General features: G+C 37.2%; 1 protein-coding gene and 1 pseudogene across 4 annotated transcripts in view; both read left to right on the top strand.

Moving 5' to 3' along the window:
• Nucleotides 1–13088, top strand: part of LARP4 (La ribonucleoprotein 4) — a 61878-nt gene extending 48790 nt beyond the window's left edge. For 3 of the 4 annotated variants that reach the window (XM_024575839.3, XM_024575838.3, XM_045184064.3), the window contains exons 13-16: nucleotides 2406–2564; nucleotides 7094–7221; nucleotides 7337–7505; nucleotides 8675–13088. In XM_024575839.3, the coding sequence (XP_024431607.1) occupies nucleotides 2406–2564; nucleotides 7094–7221; nucleotides 7337–7505; nucleotides 8675–9013 (795 nt within the window). In that variant the 3' untranslated portion in view covers nucleotides 9014–13088. The remainder of the gene's footprint in view (nucleotides 1–2405; nucleotides 2565–7093; nucleotides 7222–7336; nucleotides 7506–8674) is intronic. The other variant, XM_024575841.3, reaches the window with a different exon arrangement.
• LOC112318718 (U6 spliceosomal RNA) lies at nucleotides 2141–2240 on the top strand (annotated as a pseudogene).
• Nucleotides 13089–21330: the final 8242 nt, after the last annotated feature.

The raw sequence follows: 21330 nt of genomic DNA, 5'->3' as shown, positions 1-21330 counted from the left end.
TTACCCCGCCCTGGGGGTCCCCTAAGGCTCCATCCCACCCTACTTACACACCCACTCAAGCTGTGAACAGTGGTTTTTCTATATGAATGGCTGGTCCTGGCACATGCTTCACAACTTCCTAAATCCTCTCAAACAAGCAACCATCAGCCTCAGTGATCCTCTAGCCCCATAACTCTTGCAAAGTAGCCCCAGGCCCAGCACTAGAAGCAGCCAGCCTAGATTCACAGCTTGGCTTTTTCTTTTTTTTGAGAATCTCCAAACCCAGCACATACTGTAGCAGCCATCCCAGATTGCTTTTTAGCTCAAGCGGGTGGTCCCCATCAAAACACAGAAGGGGGCTGACTTTGCCCTGTACCACCCAGAAAATCCCAGAGCGTGCACACCAAGTGGACAGCTACAGACCACATTGGAGCACCACCACCCTGTGCCTGCATGGCTGATCCTCCAGAGGGCTGAGTTTGGTGGTCAGTGGTCACAGTCAGTCCTTGCAGCCAACTAGCCTAGGTAAATCCCTCCCATTGATCTGCCAACAGCAACCAAGGCTCACCTACTAGAGGACAGTGTACTCAGCCCACACAAAGGGTGCACCTTGATTACCCAGCTTGGGTGATAGTGCCAATTTATCAGATGCAGAGTTCAACACACTGCTTAGAAGGATGCTCAAGAAACTTAGTGAGGACCTCAGCAGCATAAAAAACATCCAGTCAGAAACAAAGGGTACACTAACCCTAATAAAGAACAATTTACAGGGAGACAACAGTAGATTGGATGAAGCCGAGAATCACATCGATGATTTGGAACACAAGGAAGCAAAAACAACCAATCAGAACAATAAGAAGAAAAGAATCCAGAAAAACAAGGATAGTGTAAGCAGCCTGAGGGACAACTTCAAGCAGTCCCAACATTCACATCATAGGGGTGCCAGAAAGAGAAGAGAAAGAGCAAGAAATGGGAAATGTATTTGAAAAAATAATGAAAGAAAACTTCCCTAATTTGGTGAAGGAAACAGATATGCAAGCCTGGGAGGCGCACAGAGTCCCAAACAAGATGGATGCAAAGAGGCCCACACCAAGACCCATCATAATTAAAATGCCAAAAGTTAAAGAGAAAACCTTAAGAGCAGCAAGAGAAAAGCAATTAATTACCTACAGGGGAGTTCCCATAAGACTGTCACTTGATTTCTCAAAGAAACTTTGCTGGCTAGAAGGAACTGGCAAGAAATATTCAAAGTCATGAAAAGCAGGGACCTACAGTCAAGAATCACTCTGCCTGGCAAAGATATCATTTAGAATCAAAGAGCAGATAAAGAGATTCCCAGATAAGAAAAAACTCATTACTAAACCATTATTATATGAAATGTTAAAGGGACTTATTTAAGAAAAAGATCAAAACTATGAGCAATAAAATGGCAAAAATACGTATCTATCAAAATTGAATCTAAAAAACTAAGCAAACAGGAAGAACAGAGAAAGAATCAAGGATGTGGAGAGCGTTTTGATAGTTGCTACATGGGAGGGGGACTTGGGGGAGTGGGTAAAGAGGTGAGGAGATTAAAAGTATGAATTGGTAGTTAAGAGACCAGCCACAGGGATGTAAATAAAGTACAGTGTAGGAAATGGAATAGCCAAAGAAATTACGTGCATGACCCATGGACATGAACAAAGATGAGGGGATTGCCTGAGGGGGTGGGGGTGCTAGGTGGAATGGGGCTAAGGGGGGAAAATTGGGACAATTGTAATAGTAAATTACAATTGTAAATTTACAAATTTACAAAATTACAGTAAAATATAATGTTAAAAAATATACATGGAGAGGCACATGAGCATAAAGAAAAAATGGCAATAAATACCTATCAATAATAACCTTAAATGGATTTAAGTGTTCTAATCAAAGACACAGAGTAGCTAGCTGAATGGAGATAAAATCGTGACCCATATATATATGTGCTGTCTGCAAGAGAACCATCTCAGAACAAAAGACACACACAGACTGAAAGGGAAGGGATGGAGCCTTGCTGGTGTGGCTCAGTGGTTGGAGCATCGTCCTATAGCTGCAAGGGGAGGGGGGAAAGCAGGACAACTGTAACAGCATAATCAGTAAAATATAATATTTTAAAAACGATAAGGCCTAATGAGAACTTGTGCTCTCGTCGGCAGCGTGTGCACTAAAATTGGAATGATACAGAGATTAGCACGGTTCCTGCACAGGGATGATAGATTCATGAAGCGTTCCATTTTTTTTTTTAACGCTAATGAGAGCTCAACTGAGACAACTAGCCAAAAATGTATAGGGGGCATTCTGTGCGTTAGGGTAGAGTTTGTTTTTGAAGCTTTCAGCTTCTGTGGTACACGATTAGAGAATGAAATAAACATGTGACCTGCTTTATGATTTGTGTCTTTTATTAGAGACCCCCTCCTTCAACGGAAGCAAAGGCTCCAACACCAAAGTTTGACCTATTAGCTTCAAATTTTCCTCCTTTACCTGGAAGTTCCTCAAGAATGCCAGGTGAATTTGTTTTGGAGAGTAGGATGTCTGATGTTGTTAAAGGTGTCTACAAAGAAAAGGTAAACACTTAAACTTCCAATCTTCTACCTGTGGAACTATTTTAGCCTAGGTTTTCAGGGTTGTTATTTAAGTTTTTATATGTACTTAATAAGTATTTCTAACATAGTTTTTATTCATGGGGTTTTCAGCATACTTTTAGTATTATAAAAAGATTTATGATAAATCTACACAAGATCAATAAAATGTTTATTCCGTTTTGCATGTCTTTATCAGTCACTGAGCTTGGTAGAACTGATTAATGCAAGCCAAATGGAAAGTCTCATTTCCACTTAAGTGCCTATAATTAACCAATGATATAAATGAATTCTAAGCTACTTTGGTAAACTCAGTCTTTCAAATAATGGAGAATGGATTTCAGAAGGTTAGGATTCTCCATCCTATACTATTTTTGAGTGTAGACCTCTCCATATGATAAATTCATGCCCCACAAATTTTTGTTTTGTGCTCTTTTTTAAATACATGTGCACAGTATATCTCGCTTTACAATGACCTGCAGTCACCTTCAACTCGAGCTTTTTCTCCTGACATTTATCCCTTTGTTTCTAATTTAACATGGTTATACTGCTGTTTCTTGACTTTACAGTTTTAGATGTTGTTTATTAACTTTACAGAAGCTAAGGGTTTAGCTCTCTTACAGCAACATACTCTTCTCATCCTCCCACTAGGTTTTACTTCATGTATCTAATATACCATCAAGGATAAGATATGCTATTATTTTAGCATCATTAAGAAAAGGCATTACCAGTTAGATTAGGACATATCATCATTGTAAATCACATCTCAATGTTACACTTATTTTTTTTTTTCCTAACAGCCTCATAGTATACTGTTATTATTTCTCCTTTCCTATACTCTTAGTGGCCTCTACACAGCTGTGTTCTTGGGACTTCCCTTCACCATCATCCTGGGAATTTTCCTAACTCTCTTTTGTTAGATTCTTCTCTTTTGCTTGTTCTTGTTTTACTTCCCCATATTATGGTGAGTCTCATCTTCCCAAGCTTTCTGAATAAATGATTTTTAGTATAAATTTGTAGACACCTCACATTCTGAAATTCTCTGTTCTCACACTGTATCAGTAGCTTATCTCTAGAATTCTATTAAAATTCATTATTAGAATTTTTTCTACTGTTGAGGGCATTTAAACTGTTTTGACATTTTGAAGGTAATTTCACTGTCTTGTTAAAAAAAAAATAGTGCAGTATCATAATTACTTTGTTCTAAGATAAATAGTTTTTTCACATTTTTAAAAAACACTTTATTTTCTTTTAGAGAGAGGGGGAAAGGAGGGAGAAAGAAGGAGAGAAACATCAATCGGTTGCCTCTTGCACACCCCCAACCAGGGACCTGGCCCACAACCCAGGCATGTACCCCAACAGGGAATCGAACCGCGACCTTTCAGTTCACAGGCTGGGCACTAAATCCACTGAGCTACACCAGCCAGGGCTGTTCTTTAATTTTTTTATTGTATTTTTTTTAATTACCATTTATCCCCTAATAAAATCTTTTTAAAAAACTTATTATTATTAGCTTATAGGCCATATGAACAGAAGTCGCAGGCAGAGTTTGGCTAGCAGGCCTTGGTTTACCAACCGCTAACCTAACCCTAAACAGTGTATCCTTGAGTGGGTTTGCTTTTGTTGAACACAGCATAAATGGAAATATACAATATGTATTCTTCTCTTCTGTATTGTATGAACTTTATCACTGTTACAAAGTATTTCATTTTTACACTGTGTATAATATTTTATTGTAAGAATAGAACATTTAAAGTTGGGGGAAATTTTTTTAAAAAGAATATAACATTTATTCATTCTACTGATGGACATTTGAGCTATTTTTTATCTGTTTGCCATTATAAGCAGTACTGCTATGAATTTGTTCAGACTTTGTTTTCGTGAGCAAGAACATTTCTAGGGAATACACATAGTGAAATTGCTGAGTGATAGGGCCTGTTTTGTTTGTTTATAAAGAGTCAGCTATTTCCCACATTTTTAAGTTTGGTTAATTCTTATCTTTAATATGGTAATATTTGGCAGTCTTTCTTTTATAGTTTGTTCCTTTTATATATTGCTTAGGAAATAATCTAGCTTCCAGAGATTTTTCTTAGAAACCTGTGGTTTTGATTTCTGATTTTCTATGACCTGTAGTCTTCTCCCTCCCCTGCCACCCAAACTCCCACCCCAAGCTCCCTGAAGGCTTTTAAGAACATTTTATTTTTCCCTGGTATTCTGTGAAATTTTATGATGAGGTGTCTTGCTGTAGCTTTTTCTCCCCCAGAGTCATTTTACTGCATGCTTGGTGGACTTTTTAAAATCTGGAAACTCATGACCTTCCATGTGGGAAAAACTTTTTGTATTTCTCTTTGATAAATTCTTTACCTGTTTTCTTTTTCTTGAACTCTTAATTTGATATTGGACCTTGGCTTTCTTGTTTTGGCTTTCCTAATTTTGATCTTTGTACTTGTCTTATTTTTCTTGTTTTAATTCTGGTAAAATACACATAACATGAATTTATCATCTTAATTACTCTTAAGTGTATACAGTTCAGTAGTGTTAAATACATTCATATTGTTGTACAACCAATTCCCAGAACTCTTTATCTTACAAAACTAAAACACTACTATTAAAAAGCAAATCCCATTCTTCCTTCCACCAGCCCCTGGCAACCAGCATTCTATTCTGTCTCTATGAATTTGAATATTATAGGTACCTCATAAGAAGAATCAGAGTATTTTTGTCCTTTTGTGGCTACTCATTTCAATTAGAATGATGTCCTCAAGATTCATCCGTTACTGTGGCATGTGTCATTACTTTATTCCTTTCATTGTGCAGTAATATTTCATTGTATCAATATGCAATAGTCCTCCCCCTTATCCACAGTTTTGCTTTGTGATTTCAGTTATTGATGTCAACCATGATATAAAAATATTAAATGGAAAATTCCAGAAATCAGCAGTTAATAAGTTTTAAATTGCATGCCATTCTGAGTAGCTTGCAGGGGGTGTGAATTATCCCTTTGTCTAGCATATCCACACTGTGTACACTACCCAGCCTTTAGTCTCTCTTGATTGTCAGGTTAGGTGTTACTGTGTCACAGTGCTTGTGTTCAGGTAACCTTTATTTTATTTAATATGGCCCCAAAGCACAAGAGTAGTGAGGCTGGCAATTTGTATATGCCAAATAGAAGCCATAGAGTGTTTCCTTTAAATCAAATAGTGAGTACAGTACAATAGGATACTTTGAGAGAGAGGCAAACCACATTCACAAAAACTCTTATTACAGTATATTGTTTTAATTGTTCCATTTTATTATGTTATTACTATTAATTACTTGGCCTGGTTTACAAATTAAACTTTATCATCGGTATGTACGAGTATGTATAAGAAGAATCGTAGTATACATCGGGTTCTGTATTTGCAGTTACAGGGGTTCTTGTAACATAGCCCCTGTGGATAAGGGTGGACTACTGCTCCCCATTGTGTTTGTCCAGTCACCAGTTGATGAACATTTAGATGGTTCTCACCTTTAGGCTATTATGAATAATGCTACTGTGAACATTGATTTATAGGTCTTTTGCAGACATTTTTCCTTGGGTATGTACCCAAGAGTGAGTTGTGGTAACTCTTAAGTTTTAACTTATTGAGAAACTGCCTGACTATTTTTCTAAGTTGCCACACCATTTTACATCACCACCCTCAATGTTTGAGGGTTTCGGTATCTCCATATCATCACTAACTTCTGTTATTGCCTGTCTTATGGATTACAGCCATCCTAGTTAGCATGAAGTCGTTTCCGAATGTGGTTTTCATTTGCATTTCCCTAATGATTAATGATGTTGAACATCTTCTTTTTAAGAGTTTTATTTATTTATTTATTTATTTTAAGAGACATGGGAAGAAAGGGAGAGAAACATCAGTATGTGGTTGCCTCTTGCACACCCCCAACTGGGGACCTGGCCTGCAACCCAGGTGTGTACCCTGACAGGGAATCACACCAGCGACCCTTTGGTTCACAGGCCAGCACTCAGTCCACTGAGCCACACTAACTGGGGCTGAACGTCTTTTCATGTATGCTTGCTGCTCATTTGTGTATCTTATTTGGAATATCTGTATAGGTCCATTTTTTTAAAAAATATTTACTTTTAGAGAGAAGGGAAGGGAAGGAGAGAGAGGGAGAGAAGCACTGATTGGTTGTCTCTCGTGTGCCCCCAACTGGGGACCTGGCCCACAACCCAGGCATGTGCCCTGACAAGAAATCGAACTGGTGCCCTTTCCGTTCACAGGCTGGTGCTCAAGCCCCTGAGCTACACCAGCCAGGGCTATATAGGTCCAGTTTTGAAAAGATTTTTTTTATTGTTCAATTACAGCTGACATTCAATATTTATATTAATTTCTGGTTTACAAAATAGTGGTTAGACGTTTATATAACTTGTAGAGTCTCGGCACCTGACACTATACATAGTTATGGACTACATTCTCTGTGCTGTACTTTACTATAAGTACAATTTTGAAATATGTTTTTACTTTAAGGATAATGAAGAGTTGAGACAAGTTAGTTGTCCGGTTTCTGCAGAGGATGAACAGACAGACTGTACCTCTGGCCAGCAACTCAATATAAGTACCAGTCCGTCATGTACAGCTGAGCCTCCTGCATTAAGGTACAGGTTTTGATATAGAAGATCTTCTACATTAAGATTGCCTTTTCTTCTGATCATTTGCTTACCTGTTTCTGTGTGCTGAACTAAGTCTAACATCAAGCTCTTTTTTCCTTAGCACAACTCAGCAAGAAAAGGATCTAATAGAGGATCCTACTGTTCAGAAGGATGTTCTCAACCAGACAGCTGTGTCACTTTCTTCCCCAAGTACTGCAAAGCCATCGAGGACAAATACTGCTTCACCATGCAATAGTAACATAAATGCCGCTGTAACTGTGGCCCTACAGGTAACTCGATCAATTTAGTTTATGTGAGAAAAAAAATAATAGGTTAAATAATGAGAAATTTCTTCCCCATGACTCTTTGCTATAGCCGAGTCATTTGTAAATAGCCCAAATTAGGGATGCCTGCATCCAAAAGAAGCTAAAGGAGTTTAAAGTGAATGTGAAGAAATGGAGAATTTTTGTCATGTTGAAGGAGTGAAGAAACTATTCACTCTGTTCCTTTTGATTTCTTTTTTTTCTGATCATACTATTACGGTTAAATGAAGCTTCTTTCTTATCCAGGTTATGTTGTGTGTGTCATTTTTGGGCTAATACAAAGCGGCCTTGAGCCTCTTGTATTTTTACATTCTTAATTAGTTAATTAAGTATAATGCTTAACAAATCTGTGGAACCAATGAGGGACCACTCTCATTTATATTCAATTTCTGGAATCATTTTTATAATTAGGAAAATACAGAAAATCAGGGAAAAACAAAATTTACCTATAATCCTTTCATTTATTGATATAACTAGTAGCATTTTGGTATAGCTCTTTTTTCTAGGTAAGGAACATTTTTATCTTGTGACTTAATAATAACAGTAATAATAGAATAGCAGCATACCTACTATGTGCTGGTAGGACCACTGCTCAAGACTTCTTGCAGTACCCCTTTTCACAATACCCCTGTTGTCCTTCTTTTTCAGACAAGGTAATCAAGACTTTTAATTAGTCTTCTTTTAATATATAATTGGTTTCCAACTACTCTGCAGAGATTCTTGTAAAATCCTTCTCTGGATACGTTGTAGCCAGGGAAGAGAGAGTGAAATCATTTTATTTCATTATATGGATGGACCTTTATTAATTTGTGCTTCCTTGTTAGACATTTAGGTTGTTTGCAGTTTTTTTCATCACTATAAACAATGCTGACATGCAAGTTCTTCAGATAAATTCCTCAAGTGAAATTATTGTTTCATATGTAAATTGCAGCTTTTTATTATTTTCAATAAACATACTCTTTTAAAAAGATTGTACTGATATACTTTCATATATAGCATTGTATTTGAGAGTACCTATTACCCTTGCCTAGAAAATAATCTATTTCCTAGAAAATAAGGTTAATACTATCATTTTTGTACTTTTTTACTTAGAGACTGTGTACCATAAATATTTTTTGTGTATCTTCGCTTCAAAGGAACCCCGAAAGCTAAGTTATGCTGAAGTGTGCCAGAAACCCCCTAAAGAGCCATCTCCAGGTCCTGTGCAGCCACTACGAGAACTTCGCTCCAATGTAGTGTCTCCCACCAAAAATGAAGAGAATGGAGCTCCTGAGAAGTCCATTGAGAAACTACATGAGAAACCAGAAGCAAGGGCTAGTAAGGATTATTCTGGCTTCCGAGGCAATACCTTTCCCAGGGGAACAGCTGGAAAAATCAGGGAACAGAGACGCCAGTTTGGCCATAGGGCTATACCTCAGGGAGTGACTCGACGTAATGGCAAAGAGCAATATGTGCCACCCAGATCACCAAAGTAAAAACAAACAAGCAAAAACTATTCAAAACCTCTCTCTCTTCCCATTAAACTTGAGCCGTGGCTATACTGAACTGTTTTGGAGGGGAGTGGGTTACCAGGAAGGAAACAGGAGAAAGTATATCCTTAAATCATTGTGGATTTTGGAGTTGTGAGCAGTAGAATCCCAAAATTCATCTCTGAAGTGATTTTAAAATGCCGGAGGATTCTAATCAGTATAAATATATATATATATGTATACATATATGAAAATATAATTTTTCTATTTTTGTTTTTGATTTAATTTGCAAAGATCTGCCTAGAATCAATTTTGAGGGTTCAGATTTAGCTTGGGGAAAAAATACTACACATACTTCAGTATAGGAGATGAGGGAGTAAGAGAAAATATTTTTTGAAGAAGCATTTCTGTAAAATTAGAAATTACTTTTTTTAATCTATTTAAAGTTTGGCTTGGAGAATGCCATCTCTGCCTCTATGGCCTTGTGTTGCAAAGCAGATCAGTGGCTGGGCTGCCTGTTTTGGTGTGCGTGTGCGCAAGAGTGACCGAAGCCAGATCTTGTGGTAGTAAATGATTGGAAAACTGAATGTAATGCGTACTTGAGTAGATTTTTTTCCAGTTTGATATGTAGTCTCTTTTTGACCTTACTAATATTTCATTCAACAAGCTTTTAAACTCTGATTGTACTTGGAGATGTGACCGCCAATCAGTTTGATACTCAAGGAAAGAATGGGGGTTAGTTACTCAGATAAATGAAAGATCTGAGTAAGTAGGTCAAATGGATTTCACAGGTTTAAACTGGCCTGCCATTTTTCCCCCAAGAATAGGAAATCGGGTTTTTTTTGTTGTTACTTTGTTACTCTGTTCTTTGACTACCAACCCCCCCAAAAGCAAAATAACCAAACACCTACATGATTGTATGTTTCTAACTGCCTTGACCAGTCTAGTCAAATCATCTAACTGTGCTAGATTTCTGAATTGAACAATGAAATGTTTTGCTCTTCTGTTCATGTATTTAGAACTTTAGATCCCAGAATGGTAGGGCAGACCAACCCTACAGTTAATTTATTTGTGTTAGTGTTAAAGATGAAATATCGTAATTGACTCTTAACTTGTTAAATAGTGTAGAAGTAAAAGAATTTAGGCTTAATTTGGTGGCAACTTGGGGGAAACTTTTTCTGTTTACAGTGTATTTATCACCTGCCTTTCTTCCCTTTCTCCCCCCACCACCAAAAAAAAAAAAACCAAACCAATTTGGAATTCACAGAGACAGAGCCAGCAAGTAAGGAGATTTTTGAGTTAATGTGAGAAAGATAGTTAAAGAAAATTAATACATAATTTCTCAGTGAATAAAGTTGTAGCTCTCAAATAGGCAAATTTACATGCCGGTGTTTAGAAAATGGCTAAAATATTAAAAACCATGCTGGATTAATCTGTTTTAAGTCATCCCATTTTCTGAGTTCTGTGTAAGGCAGAGTTTGTTCTCTTTTTAGGGATAGTTTGTAATAGTAATGACTGTCCCTTAAGTTAGTGAATGACATGTACAAATTGAAACTGTAAATTGTGAACACTGGAAAGCACCATTGTGACATAGAGTAAACACCTTAGTAATATATTAAAATGAATGTAAATGGTGGTAAAAATTACATTACTGTGAAACTCATCTTCCAACTCTAAGTTAAGCTTTGGAGATTTGTATTAATAGGTAACTGTTCAGAGCTTTGAAAACACTGCATATTTCTGTACAAGCCAGAATTATCATTTCTTTGTAACTTACTCAGCTTGGCAATTGCTTTTGGTTTGGTAGGTCGATAACATGATATACATTAAAGTAAGGAGAATCATTTCTACACACTATTTTTTTAAATCATCTACTAGATGAAACATACAATTAAACTACCTGTAATGAAATTTGGGGGAAGTTTAGTTCCTTTTTTAAGAAAGTATTAATAATCATTGATTATATCTATGATAAAAGTGCTTATATTTGGTTTACTTAGATAATGCTGCAGTTGGTGGAAATGATGAACATTTAAAGTGTTAACACTCTGTGAATGCATTGGATTTAAGAGAATAAACATTTTGTAAAAATCTCTTGGTAAGGTTATAAACTTAATTATTGCACTTGAAATGAAACATTACTTGTTCTTACAATGTGTCACAGAAGTGGGCTTTTATTATTTGTATGCTTGTGTGACTTACTCCAACTTTTGAAAACTAAGTATTCTAATTGAAACACAAGAAAAGAATCTTCTTTTTGAAGAAAGCAAGTGTACTTTTGCTTTTTCCAAAAATGTTATTGAAAGTAGAAGTTTAAAGACATGACCTTATAAAATGTCTTATAAAATATATTGTTTTAATTTAATTTGCCTCATTACAACTAATAGTTCCCATTTTGATGGGATGTATAGGGAAGAATAAATAAATGTGTGTGTATATAAAATATATATATTCACAGTATGTATTTAGCATTTATTTTATTACAGCAGATTTAAGGTTTGTATCTAAATGATATCTATGAATTGTGTGAAACCGTTGGCTTTTTGTAACTGATGAGGGTTGGGCGTTCATTGTAGTTCAACTATTTATTTGGTTCTCTAGAAGGAGGAATTTAAATGTCAAGTTTTTTTCTTCATCTTATGGCTTAACACTTCCTTGGGCTGTTGGAGGCTAAAAGTAGATTCAAATGATATTGAGTGTGTGGTACAGTGGTCCTCTGCCATAATTCTTACTGCATGAAGAGAAAAGGTTCACCACCTTGCACTTAGAGAAGGTACAGAGAGATACTGTAAAACTCTATCTCCATTTTCTTCTGTCCTGATAATTAAGGTTTTCATGATATCTAGGGCCTGTCTCTAATATAGTAACTTCATTTTTGCAAGTATAGACACTGGCATTCAAAAGACTGATTCATCTAAATTTGTTTTTAACTGGATTTTGGAAGAAGATAAAATCTTTCAGTGATAGGGTTTTTATTGTTGTTGTCATTTTATGTGCTTGATTTGCATGTGATCAGATGACATGCAGATTTTTAATTTATTTTTGGTTCCTAAAATTACGGTAGCTTGAATATTGTTTCACATTCCTTTTTTCTTTTTTAAATAACCATGTTGGCTTTGCAAAAGGGTTAATGATGGAATATTAGCATCTGCTGGAGCAGAAAATAATATTTAAAAGTTACTAAATACTTTCTCTAGTTTTCTTAGTTATGACCTTAATATATAGTCTTTTGGCTTAAATGCCCACTGGTTTTACTTTGACACAGTTGAACAACACTGGGGTTAGGACTCTGAGGTTTGTCTTGGCCGAATGTGCTAGCCGTATGTTAAAGGTATCCATTTTGTTTTTACAGAAAAGATAAAATGTGAGATGACAGTATATTCCTTTTGAAGGATTTTTAAAATATTCTTAATTATATGATGGCAGGTTTTTTCCTTATTTTTTAAATTTCCTGACAATTTGATGGCTATAAAATTTAACTTTAGACTTTTAGGTGTATGCTGATTTAGCTTGTCGGAGCTTCCAAGAAGATACTTAGACATTTCAGTTTTCATTAGCTGAATGAGGACATTTTAAGAACTTGAAAGAAAATTTGTTTTCATGTTGAAAGTAAATTCTCTTTCAAAATTCACCTTATCATTAAATAAGGTAAAGTTTGTTTTTTTAAGCTGATTATATCACATGATTTGCTGAGTAGATGGTTCCTAAAAGTATAACTTGGATACCAACAGGCTAAGTACAAAATAAAATGGTTTTATTTTCAGTTTTGCAGCACAAAACACTGATTCACGTTGATTTTTTTTTTCCCTGATTCATGTGTCCCTTGAGTGACATTTCCTAATGTTTGGGTTTGGGGGGTGGTCAGAACGTTATCTGGCTTCTGTTGTATCCATTGCTTAGGTTTGTTCCTGTTGTCAAAACTGTCCCCCCCCTCAAAAAAAAAACATGGTGTGACACTGCTCATGCATATTATGTTCAAATGAGTACATCCTGTATTTGTATTCTTGTTTTCAACATTGCCAAGGTGCTATGGGAAATTAAAGTAACAAAAATTAGAAAATAAAATTATTTAAAAACAGGACTGGTTTTATTTTCTCCAGGTGGTTTATGTCTAATGACTACTTGTACTTACTTTTCAGTAATTTTGTATGTTGCTCATTCTGTACTTCCATCACTGTTCTGGTCCAGCAGGTTTTTTGTTTTGTTTTGGGCATGGGAGGCAGGATGTGTGATACTGCATCTCTAAAGTGAGGGCAGAGGCTGTAAGATCAGCTTTCTGATCCGGGGGTTTTCTTAAGTTATTTCTGTGTGAGAAGCAGTTACTGAAGGGGAAAAAGTTACAGGTCAGTGCTCAGATTAAGGATTTTGCTTTTATTGAGCAGAATATGGCCTGACTTGAGTATATAAATTCCAGGCTTTTAAACTTATTTTCAAGAGAAAACCACTAGGGTTTCTTTACTTTTCAGCCATATCTTTGCTTTGATTGTATCAAAACCTAAAGCTAAAGGGTTTTAGTAGATTTTTAAAGGGGAAGGTCACTGAGAAATTAAAATAGGTGTTTTAAGCTTTTTAAAACTATGATAAGACAAAAATGGAAAAGCTGAGGGAATCTAGCTTTTTAACAGCTGGTATCTGTAATGTGACAGCTCATCTTTTTATTGAATATAGTCCGCCCTTACCTGCCAGTTTTGCTTTCCATGGTTTCAGTTATCCAAGGCAGCCATGGTCCAAAAATGTGAAATGGAAATTGCAGAAATAAACAGTGCCTAAGTTTTAAATTGCATACCATTCTGAGTAGCGGTAGTGTGCCTAGGATGTGAACCATCCCTTTGTCCAGCATGTCCACACTGTACACGGTACACAGCCATTAGTCACTCTGGGCCATCGGATCTACTGTCACTAGTGCAGTGTGTTTTTTTTTGGTTTTTTTTTTTTTTATCAAGTAACTCTTATTTAATAACGGCCCCACAGGACAAAAGTAGTGATGCTGGCAATTCGGATCTGCCACAGACAGACCATAAAGTGCTTCCTCTACGTAAAATGGTGAGTACAGTACAGTGAGGTATTTCCAGTGTTTTTATTACCTACCAAGTTATGTGATGAGTATGAGATAACAGATTTAAAGTGATGATTAGCTGATTAGTAACATTGCCCCTTTGAACAGCCAAACCTTTAATTGGCTCAAGTCCTTTGTCTTAAAGGAGATAGCTAATATCAGTGAGTGAAATGGTCCCATTAACAACAGGTTTATAGGGTGCTAAGATGGCTTTAGGGCCATATGGCAAATTGTTGCTAAATTTATTTGGCTAAGAGAGGGGGATACAAAACTTAAATTTATCACATTAGAAGAAAAGTATTTTTAATGGACTAATAACCAAAAAGTCTCTGGAATGAAAACTATCAAGAGGGTCTTTAGTTTGTATGGGGTTTAAAAGAACTAGGATGTTTTCATTTTCTGCTGGTGTTCTGGGAGGGAGCAAGCTACCTAAATGTTACCCTAAAATTCATTTTTGGTAGCTGTTAACACAGACCTTTGAAGTTGTCGTAATTCTCTCCTGTTTCCTTTGGAATACCTGCTGTATTGGACTTAAATGAACCGTGGTAGGACTCCAGCCTTTAATATTGTATAGGTTGTTATTTATGTTTATACATTTGTGTTTTAAATGGTGCGTCTAAGTTCTAATTTTGCTTCTTTCGCATTTCAAGTTTTCCTGTACAAGTAACCTTGTCAAAACTGAGGGTATTGACAGTATTGGAGCCTATCATGATGGGTGAAGTATTTATTGCATGCTATATTTCAGGTACTGTGTTAGGCAGCAAAAATAGATTACTGCCCTTACATGAAGTCATTGTAAAATTAGACCAGTGGTATACATGAAAGCTGGAATCAGAATCTATGTGACTGGAGCAGGGGATGTTTCAAGGATGGAATGCTTCCCTGAGAAACAGGACAGATATCTGAGGGAGTGTAGTTAATTTAGGTGAGCAGGAGCGGGATGATCCAAATGAGGGAACAACCTGTACATATCACCTTGAGATGCATTAGAAGAATTGTGTCCTGCAAGAGAGCATGAGGGGCATTATTCCACCTTCCAAGCTGAGGCTGGAGAAAGGTGAAGAGCCAGACTCCTGGGAATTGAAATTTGTGCATTTTGTAGACAGGGGAGACCAATTAGGCTGTACCCGATGTTGACAACAGTTGGAGCAAAGTAGAATGTTTGAGACATTTAGGAGCAGGACTTGAAAGGATTAGATATGGAGGATGAGAAAGGAAGGCATCATTCTTGAATTTGTGGCTTTTGCCACTAGATGGAAGTTTAACCTTATAACTTAAGGTTGTAATTATATCCATACTTAGATACATTGGTAAAGAAGCTTTTGTGGGGAGGGAGCTGTGTACAGTTTTGAGATGATTATGCTTGTTCTTTGCAGAATATCTGATAATCCTAACAATGATGAAATGGGTGCAAAAATAATACCTAAAACCATTACCATTAGGTCCAAAATACACTTCATCTCTAGCATAGGGTGGTGTTCACTAGATTACATTTTCTCTGAGCTTATTTTCAAAGTGTTAGGGACAGGGCCAAAAACTATTTGGTTTATATCTGCTCATATATCTCCAAGTGTTGTTACCTTTTAATTCATCTGGACAGTTTCCAGGTCACTAGTTGTGCTGAGCACTCAACATGATTTTATTCAAGACTTAATGTTTCCAGTCCTCACCAATAAGGTCTGAATATATTGGAGAGGAATAAAAAGCATTAAGCTTGTTATGACTTTATTACCTCCAAACATTTCTTTCTATTATCAACTTGCCATTTTTCTATTTGTAGATCCCTAAAAGACATAATTCATGCTTGCCTCAGCAAACCAGTTGTGTGCTGGAAATAATTAACACCCATAAGCATGGTTTGAAGGCAGTACAGTTTTGAATGTGTATCAGACTCCTCCCCACCACACAGACCTTGAATGAAATGTTAGTCTTCCCATAGCTATAGCCAGCAGTGCTGCTGATCTTGGTGTGTGGGGTTGGCCAAAAGGTCAATTTAGTGTTTCCCATGAAATAGACAGTTTTCATTTTCACCAAAAACTATTGATTTCGATATTTTGAGTACGGTGGAATGTTGGTTGTTCTCAGTGTCTCAATTTGATCACCATCAACTTCAACTTGTCCACCCAGCTTTGGAGCATCACCCAGGGAGAAATCTCCAGCATGAAACTTTGCAAACCACTTTTTGACACGTTCAGTCAGTCACAGCACCTTCTTCACACACTGTACAAATCTTTTTTAGCGTTTCAGTTGTGTTACCTTTCTTGAAATAATGAAGCATAATATGCCGAAAATGTTATGTATTTATCTCCATCTTCAAGATTAAAATAACTACACAAAAATTCACCAATTTTGATAGTTTTTTTTAATGCATGCTGATACGACAGCTGTCGCAATACACACAAAATTGTTTCAAATGAAGTTAAAGGCAACTAAGTGCTACTACAGCCATTTTATGGGAAAAAACGAACTTTTTTGGCCAACCCAATACTTAGGCAAGTCATTCTCTCAGCTTGTTTACTCACTTGCAAGATTAGGGAGTAATAGCAAACACTTCAAAAATTACAGATGTAAGCATATAAAATTAAAATTTTAGAACAGTTGTTGTGTCTTAGCACTTTTTACTGTGGATGTACAGTTATTTGTGCAGCATGCCATTTTTCATCAGTATTCAAACTTGCAGAAAATACCCGCATACTAGTTGCATGACCTTAATTGTTCCGTTTAGATCAGGGGTGTCAAACTCATTTTCACCAGGGGCCACATTAGCCTCGTGGTTGCCTTCAAAGGGCCGAATGGGATTTTAGGGCTGTATAAATGTAAACGCCTTAACAGTTAAGGAGTTGAAATTACATTCGGCCCTTTGAAGGCAGCCGGGAGGCTGATGTGGCCCTCGTGAAAATGAGTTTGACACCCCTGATTTAGATCTTACATATCTAAGTCAAAATGCTAGGTGCACAGGATACTAAAATTATGAAATTCCTACCCTTAATTTGGAGACAGGCATTTTAAGTCAAAATATCACTAAAGTGTTTTGAATGCTTTGATAGTAATAGGAATAGACAGGAAATAGTGATCAGCCCTTATGGTCGGGGAAGGCATTAACTTTCAAGTTGAAGTTTCATCAGTATGTGTTGGCTGAGTAGGCAAAAGAAGAATGACTGGCATACTGGTTATGAAAAGCGTAAGCAAAAAAAAGCCACCCTGGCCGATGTGGCTCAGCGGATTGAGTGCGGCCTGCGAATTGAAAGGTCGCCATTTTGATTCCCAGTCAGGGCACGTGTCCGGCTTTCTTGCTGGCCCTGTCCCCAGTTGGGGGCGTGTAAGAGGCAACCAATTGATGTGTCTCTTGCACATTGCTGTTTCCTCTTCCCCCCTTCCCCTCTCTCTAAAAGTAAATAAAATATTTAAAAACAAGAGAAAAGGCGTAATTTGGAATGTGTAGTGCATAGATTTCAATGGAAGGACAAAAGAAAAGCTGAATTTCCTTTGTAAAGTCACCAATTGTATGCTAAGAAAATGAGTTTTCATTCGATTCTGTAGGGCATGGAAAACAACGGAAAGTCTTTAAGCAGAGGTTTACGGTTAGATTTAAAATTGAGGACATGACTGGTGGTTATGTAAATGGTTTGGGAAATAACTGTCTGGGTGAGAGTGATGTTTGGAATTCAGGGAGCAGCAGTTAATGTGGTGTGATAGGATGAATATCTCTCTCCCACAAAGATGTCTAAATCCTCATACCCAGTACCTGTGAAAGTTACTTTTTATAGCAAAAGGGGTTTTATGGATGTGATGAAGCATCTTGAAATGGAGAGATTATCCTGGATTATCCAGGTGAGCCCAATATAATCACAAAAATAACCCTAAGAGGAAGGCAGGAGATCCAAGCCAGTATGTAGCAGGAGATGTGATGGTGGAAGATTAAAGTGATGCATCTGTGAGCCAAGAGACGCCCACAGCCTCTGGAAGGTGGGAGAGACAAGGAAAAGATGCCTGAATGAACCAGGGCAGGAAACACCATTCCAGCCCCATGACATTTATTTCAGATTTCTGATCTCCAGAACTCTCAGATAATAAATGTGTTGTTCTAAACCACTAAGTCTGTGGTAATTTGTTACAGCAGCAATAGGAAACTAATCAGAGAGAAAGCAGGTATAAGGAGGTAGAATGGACAAGGATTCGTATCTGGTTGGAAGTGAGTGTGGGGAAGATTTTAGGGTGCCTGTGAGACGTGTAAGTAACCTGACACGTCCACAATAAGATCAGGCCACAGAGTGAGAGGAGGGTTAAGTATAGAACTTTGGAGAGTATCAAAATGGGCCACATATATATATATCTCCCCTGTATTTTTCAGATTGTAAGATGCACTTTCCCCCAAAATTTGAGAGGGAAATGGGGGTGTGTCTTACAGTCCGAATGTAGCTTACCTGGCTCATTGGGTGGGGCTGGTGGCAGTGGAGCAGGGTTTTTTTCCCCTATTTCCCTCTAAAACCTGGGTATGCCTTATGGTCCGGTGCGTCTTATAGTCCAAAAATCTGCTATATCTGTACCCATATTTTGGCAAAGGTGGGAAGAAAAAACAGTTATTTACTGCGATGGGAGTATAAATGGATAAAACCATTTTGGAGAGCAATTTGACTATTTAGAGAAAGTGATGAGCATATCCTCGTAACCACAATGCCACTTCTAGTTTTTATATACCCTAAAAAGACTACTGGATTTTACCCATGGATACTACAAGAACGTTGCGGCTGCTGCTTTTAAACAATGAGAAGCTGAAAACAATTTTCATCAACAAAATAATTTTAGTATATCCCGTAATGGAATACTATATATCACTTAACAATGAACTGGAGCAGCTATGTGTCAAAAGAAATGTTGAAAACAAGTTAGATCAATGTGTTTAGAGTTTGACACTTAATAGTTTTAAAATTACTATGTTTATGAATATGTCTAGTAGAAGTATAAAAATGTACTAATATGCCCTGGCTGGTGTGGCTCAGTTGGAGCATCATATGGTAAACCAAAGGTCAGGGGTTCAATTCCCAGTCAGGGCACATGCCTAGGTTGCCAGTCTGATCCCCACTTAGGGCACATACGAGGCAACTGATCAGTGTTTTTCTCTCATGTTGATGTTTTTCTCCCTTTCTTTCCTTCTCTAAAATCAATAAGCATGTCCTCAAGTGAGGATTAAAAAAAAATGTACTAATTTGAGAATGGTACCAGCTGCAGTGTGGTGGATGCCTTTTAAATAACCGTCTTTGGGGGAGGAGGGAGGAAAGTGATGAACGTTAGGGATGCATGTATTGGGCCTTCCCATGTTTCTATGTTTTTAAAGTTCTGAAGCAGAAATAGGTGGTGAGATGGGTAAAATTTTAGAAATATAAAAGGTAGGCAGAGGAAAAGGAGTTTCCAAATGATCCTGGCATTGAATGTTTTGACAAGAGAAGGAGAAAAATATTAAATTAAAGGATGGAACTCCTACCCTTCGTGACAGTGTGGATGGAACTGGAGAGCATTATGCTAACTGAAATAAGCCAGGCGGTGAAAGACAGATACCATATGATCTTACCTACAACAGGAACCTAATGAACAAAACAAACTTCAGTTTAGAAGTCCAGGACAGAGTGCCTGGGTTTTCTGCCCAGCGAATTCGACATGTTCAAATGAATGAATGATGGTATTTTAGTTGATTCTCTTAGATATCTGTATAGACAATATTTCCAATTCCTCAACTATTGTAATTTTGAGACTTTAAGATTGTAGGTTCATGTTTGAAGTACCCTCTCTCCTACATGCACATCAATGTTAGGTAAAGTAGAAAAAGATAAGATTACAAAAATATGACCTTTAAAAGAAATTAAAATTTCTTTTAAAAATGTTTAGTTACGGAAACTTAAATATATACAAAAGTATAAGGTAGTATACTCCACATGCATATTCCCATCACCTGCTGTTGGTTATGCTCCAGCACTACTTTGTCTGCGGCCCTCCATTCTTCCAGCCCCACCCCCAATGTGTCGCTGTGAAACAGATCTCAGGCATACCATTTAATGCATAAATACTTGAGTATGTTTTCCCTTTAAAAACTATTAAAGTTACATATTCACAATGCCATTATTACCATATGTACAAATATAAGAATAATTCCTAAATATTTGTTAAAAATTTCCTGATTCTCATATATTCTTTTTTATTCAATCTCTGATTTATAGGCTCCACTCCCATCTGTTTGGTTTCTTGGTAATTCATTTATGGTCTATGAACTTTAAATGACACAAAAACAGAAAGCAGTGAGCATAGAGCCAAACCTTTTGTCCTGTGGGATTTGGGGGCCAAGAATAGGCAAAATAGGCCACGAGTTTGGATCCAGCAGGGAGACAAGAACTAAAATTGTTCTGCATGAAAAAGGGAGGAATCAAGGACTAGGCTTGTTGCTTGAGATGAGGGGCTGTAGTCAGACTCCTGGGTATGAACAGTGGCCAAAACAAAACAACCTACTACCCTCTGAGGAGAATTCTTTAGTGAAGCTGGAGCATGAGAAAGTGGAAAGATGCTGTCAGCTTGAGAAAGGGAACTGAATCAAGCCCTTCTCTTAAATTTGGTGACTACATTGGCTACATCCCCAGTATTATCATGGTGCTAAGACACGGTACTTAACTGGAGCTCCAGGAGCTTGGAAGAAGGCAAGTGACTATTAGGGAGTGGCTCATTCACAAGAAATGAGCCTATAATTCAATTTTCCAAAAACACATTACAATCACAGTGGCACGATATGACCCTCTATAATTCTACTCCTCCGTAAAAGCTACTTTCTTCTTTACTTCCTGCCAGCATTCCACTTAATGTAGTGAGAGAAGATGCCTTTTCTTTTAATCACACCAGTTTCATGTCACAACACATCTCGGAGGAGAACCTTCCTCCTAATATTTTCCCAGATCTTCCTATGTTGCAGAGAACACGCTGCACAGTCCTCCCCCCCCACCCGCCCGCACTGCTTCTAGTAACATAGAAGTCTCTGTAAATCATGTGATGTTGGTTCACATGAAAACCTTTTTTTGTATATGGAATGTCCTCTAGTTTGTTACAGAAGTTTCTTATATTGTTTCAATTGTAGGTAGGTTTCATGTAACCTAAATTTTCAGTTTAGGGCTACAAGTGAGAGCGTAGTACCATGAATGCAAAAATTGTGTTGCCTCTGCCTGCAGGTGAGAGACTCCTTGACAAGATCCTTCGCCTGTCCTTCACCCAACCGGCATCTTTGGGTATT

The sequence above is a fragment of the Desmodus rotundus genome, chromosome 3 (assembly GCF_022682495.2).
Source record: "Desmodus rotundus isolate HL8 chromosome 3, HLdesRot8A.1, whole genome shotgun sequence".
Taxonomy (NCBI): Eukaryota; Metazoa; Chordata; class Mammalia; order Chiroptera; family Phyllostomidae; genus Desmodus; species Desmodus rotundus.
This window is presented reverse-complemented; position numbering and strand designations above follow the sequence as displayed.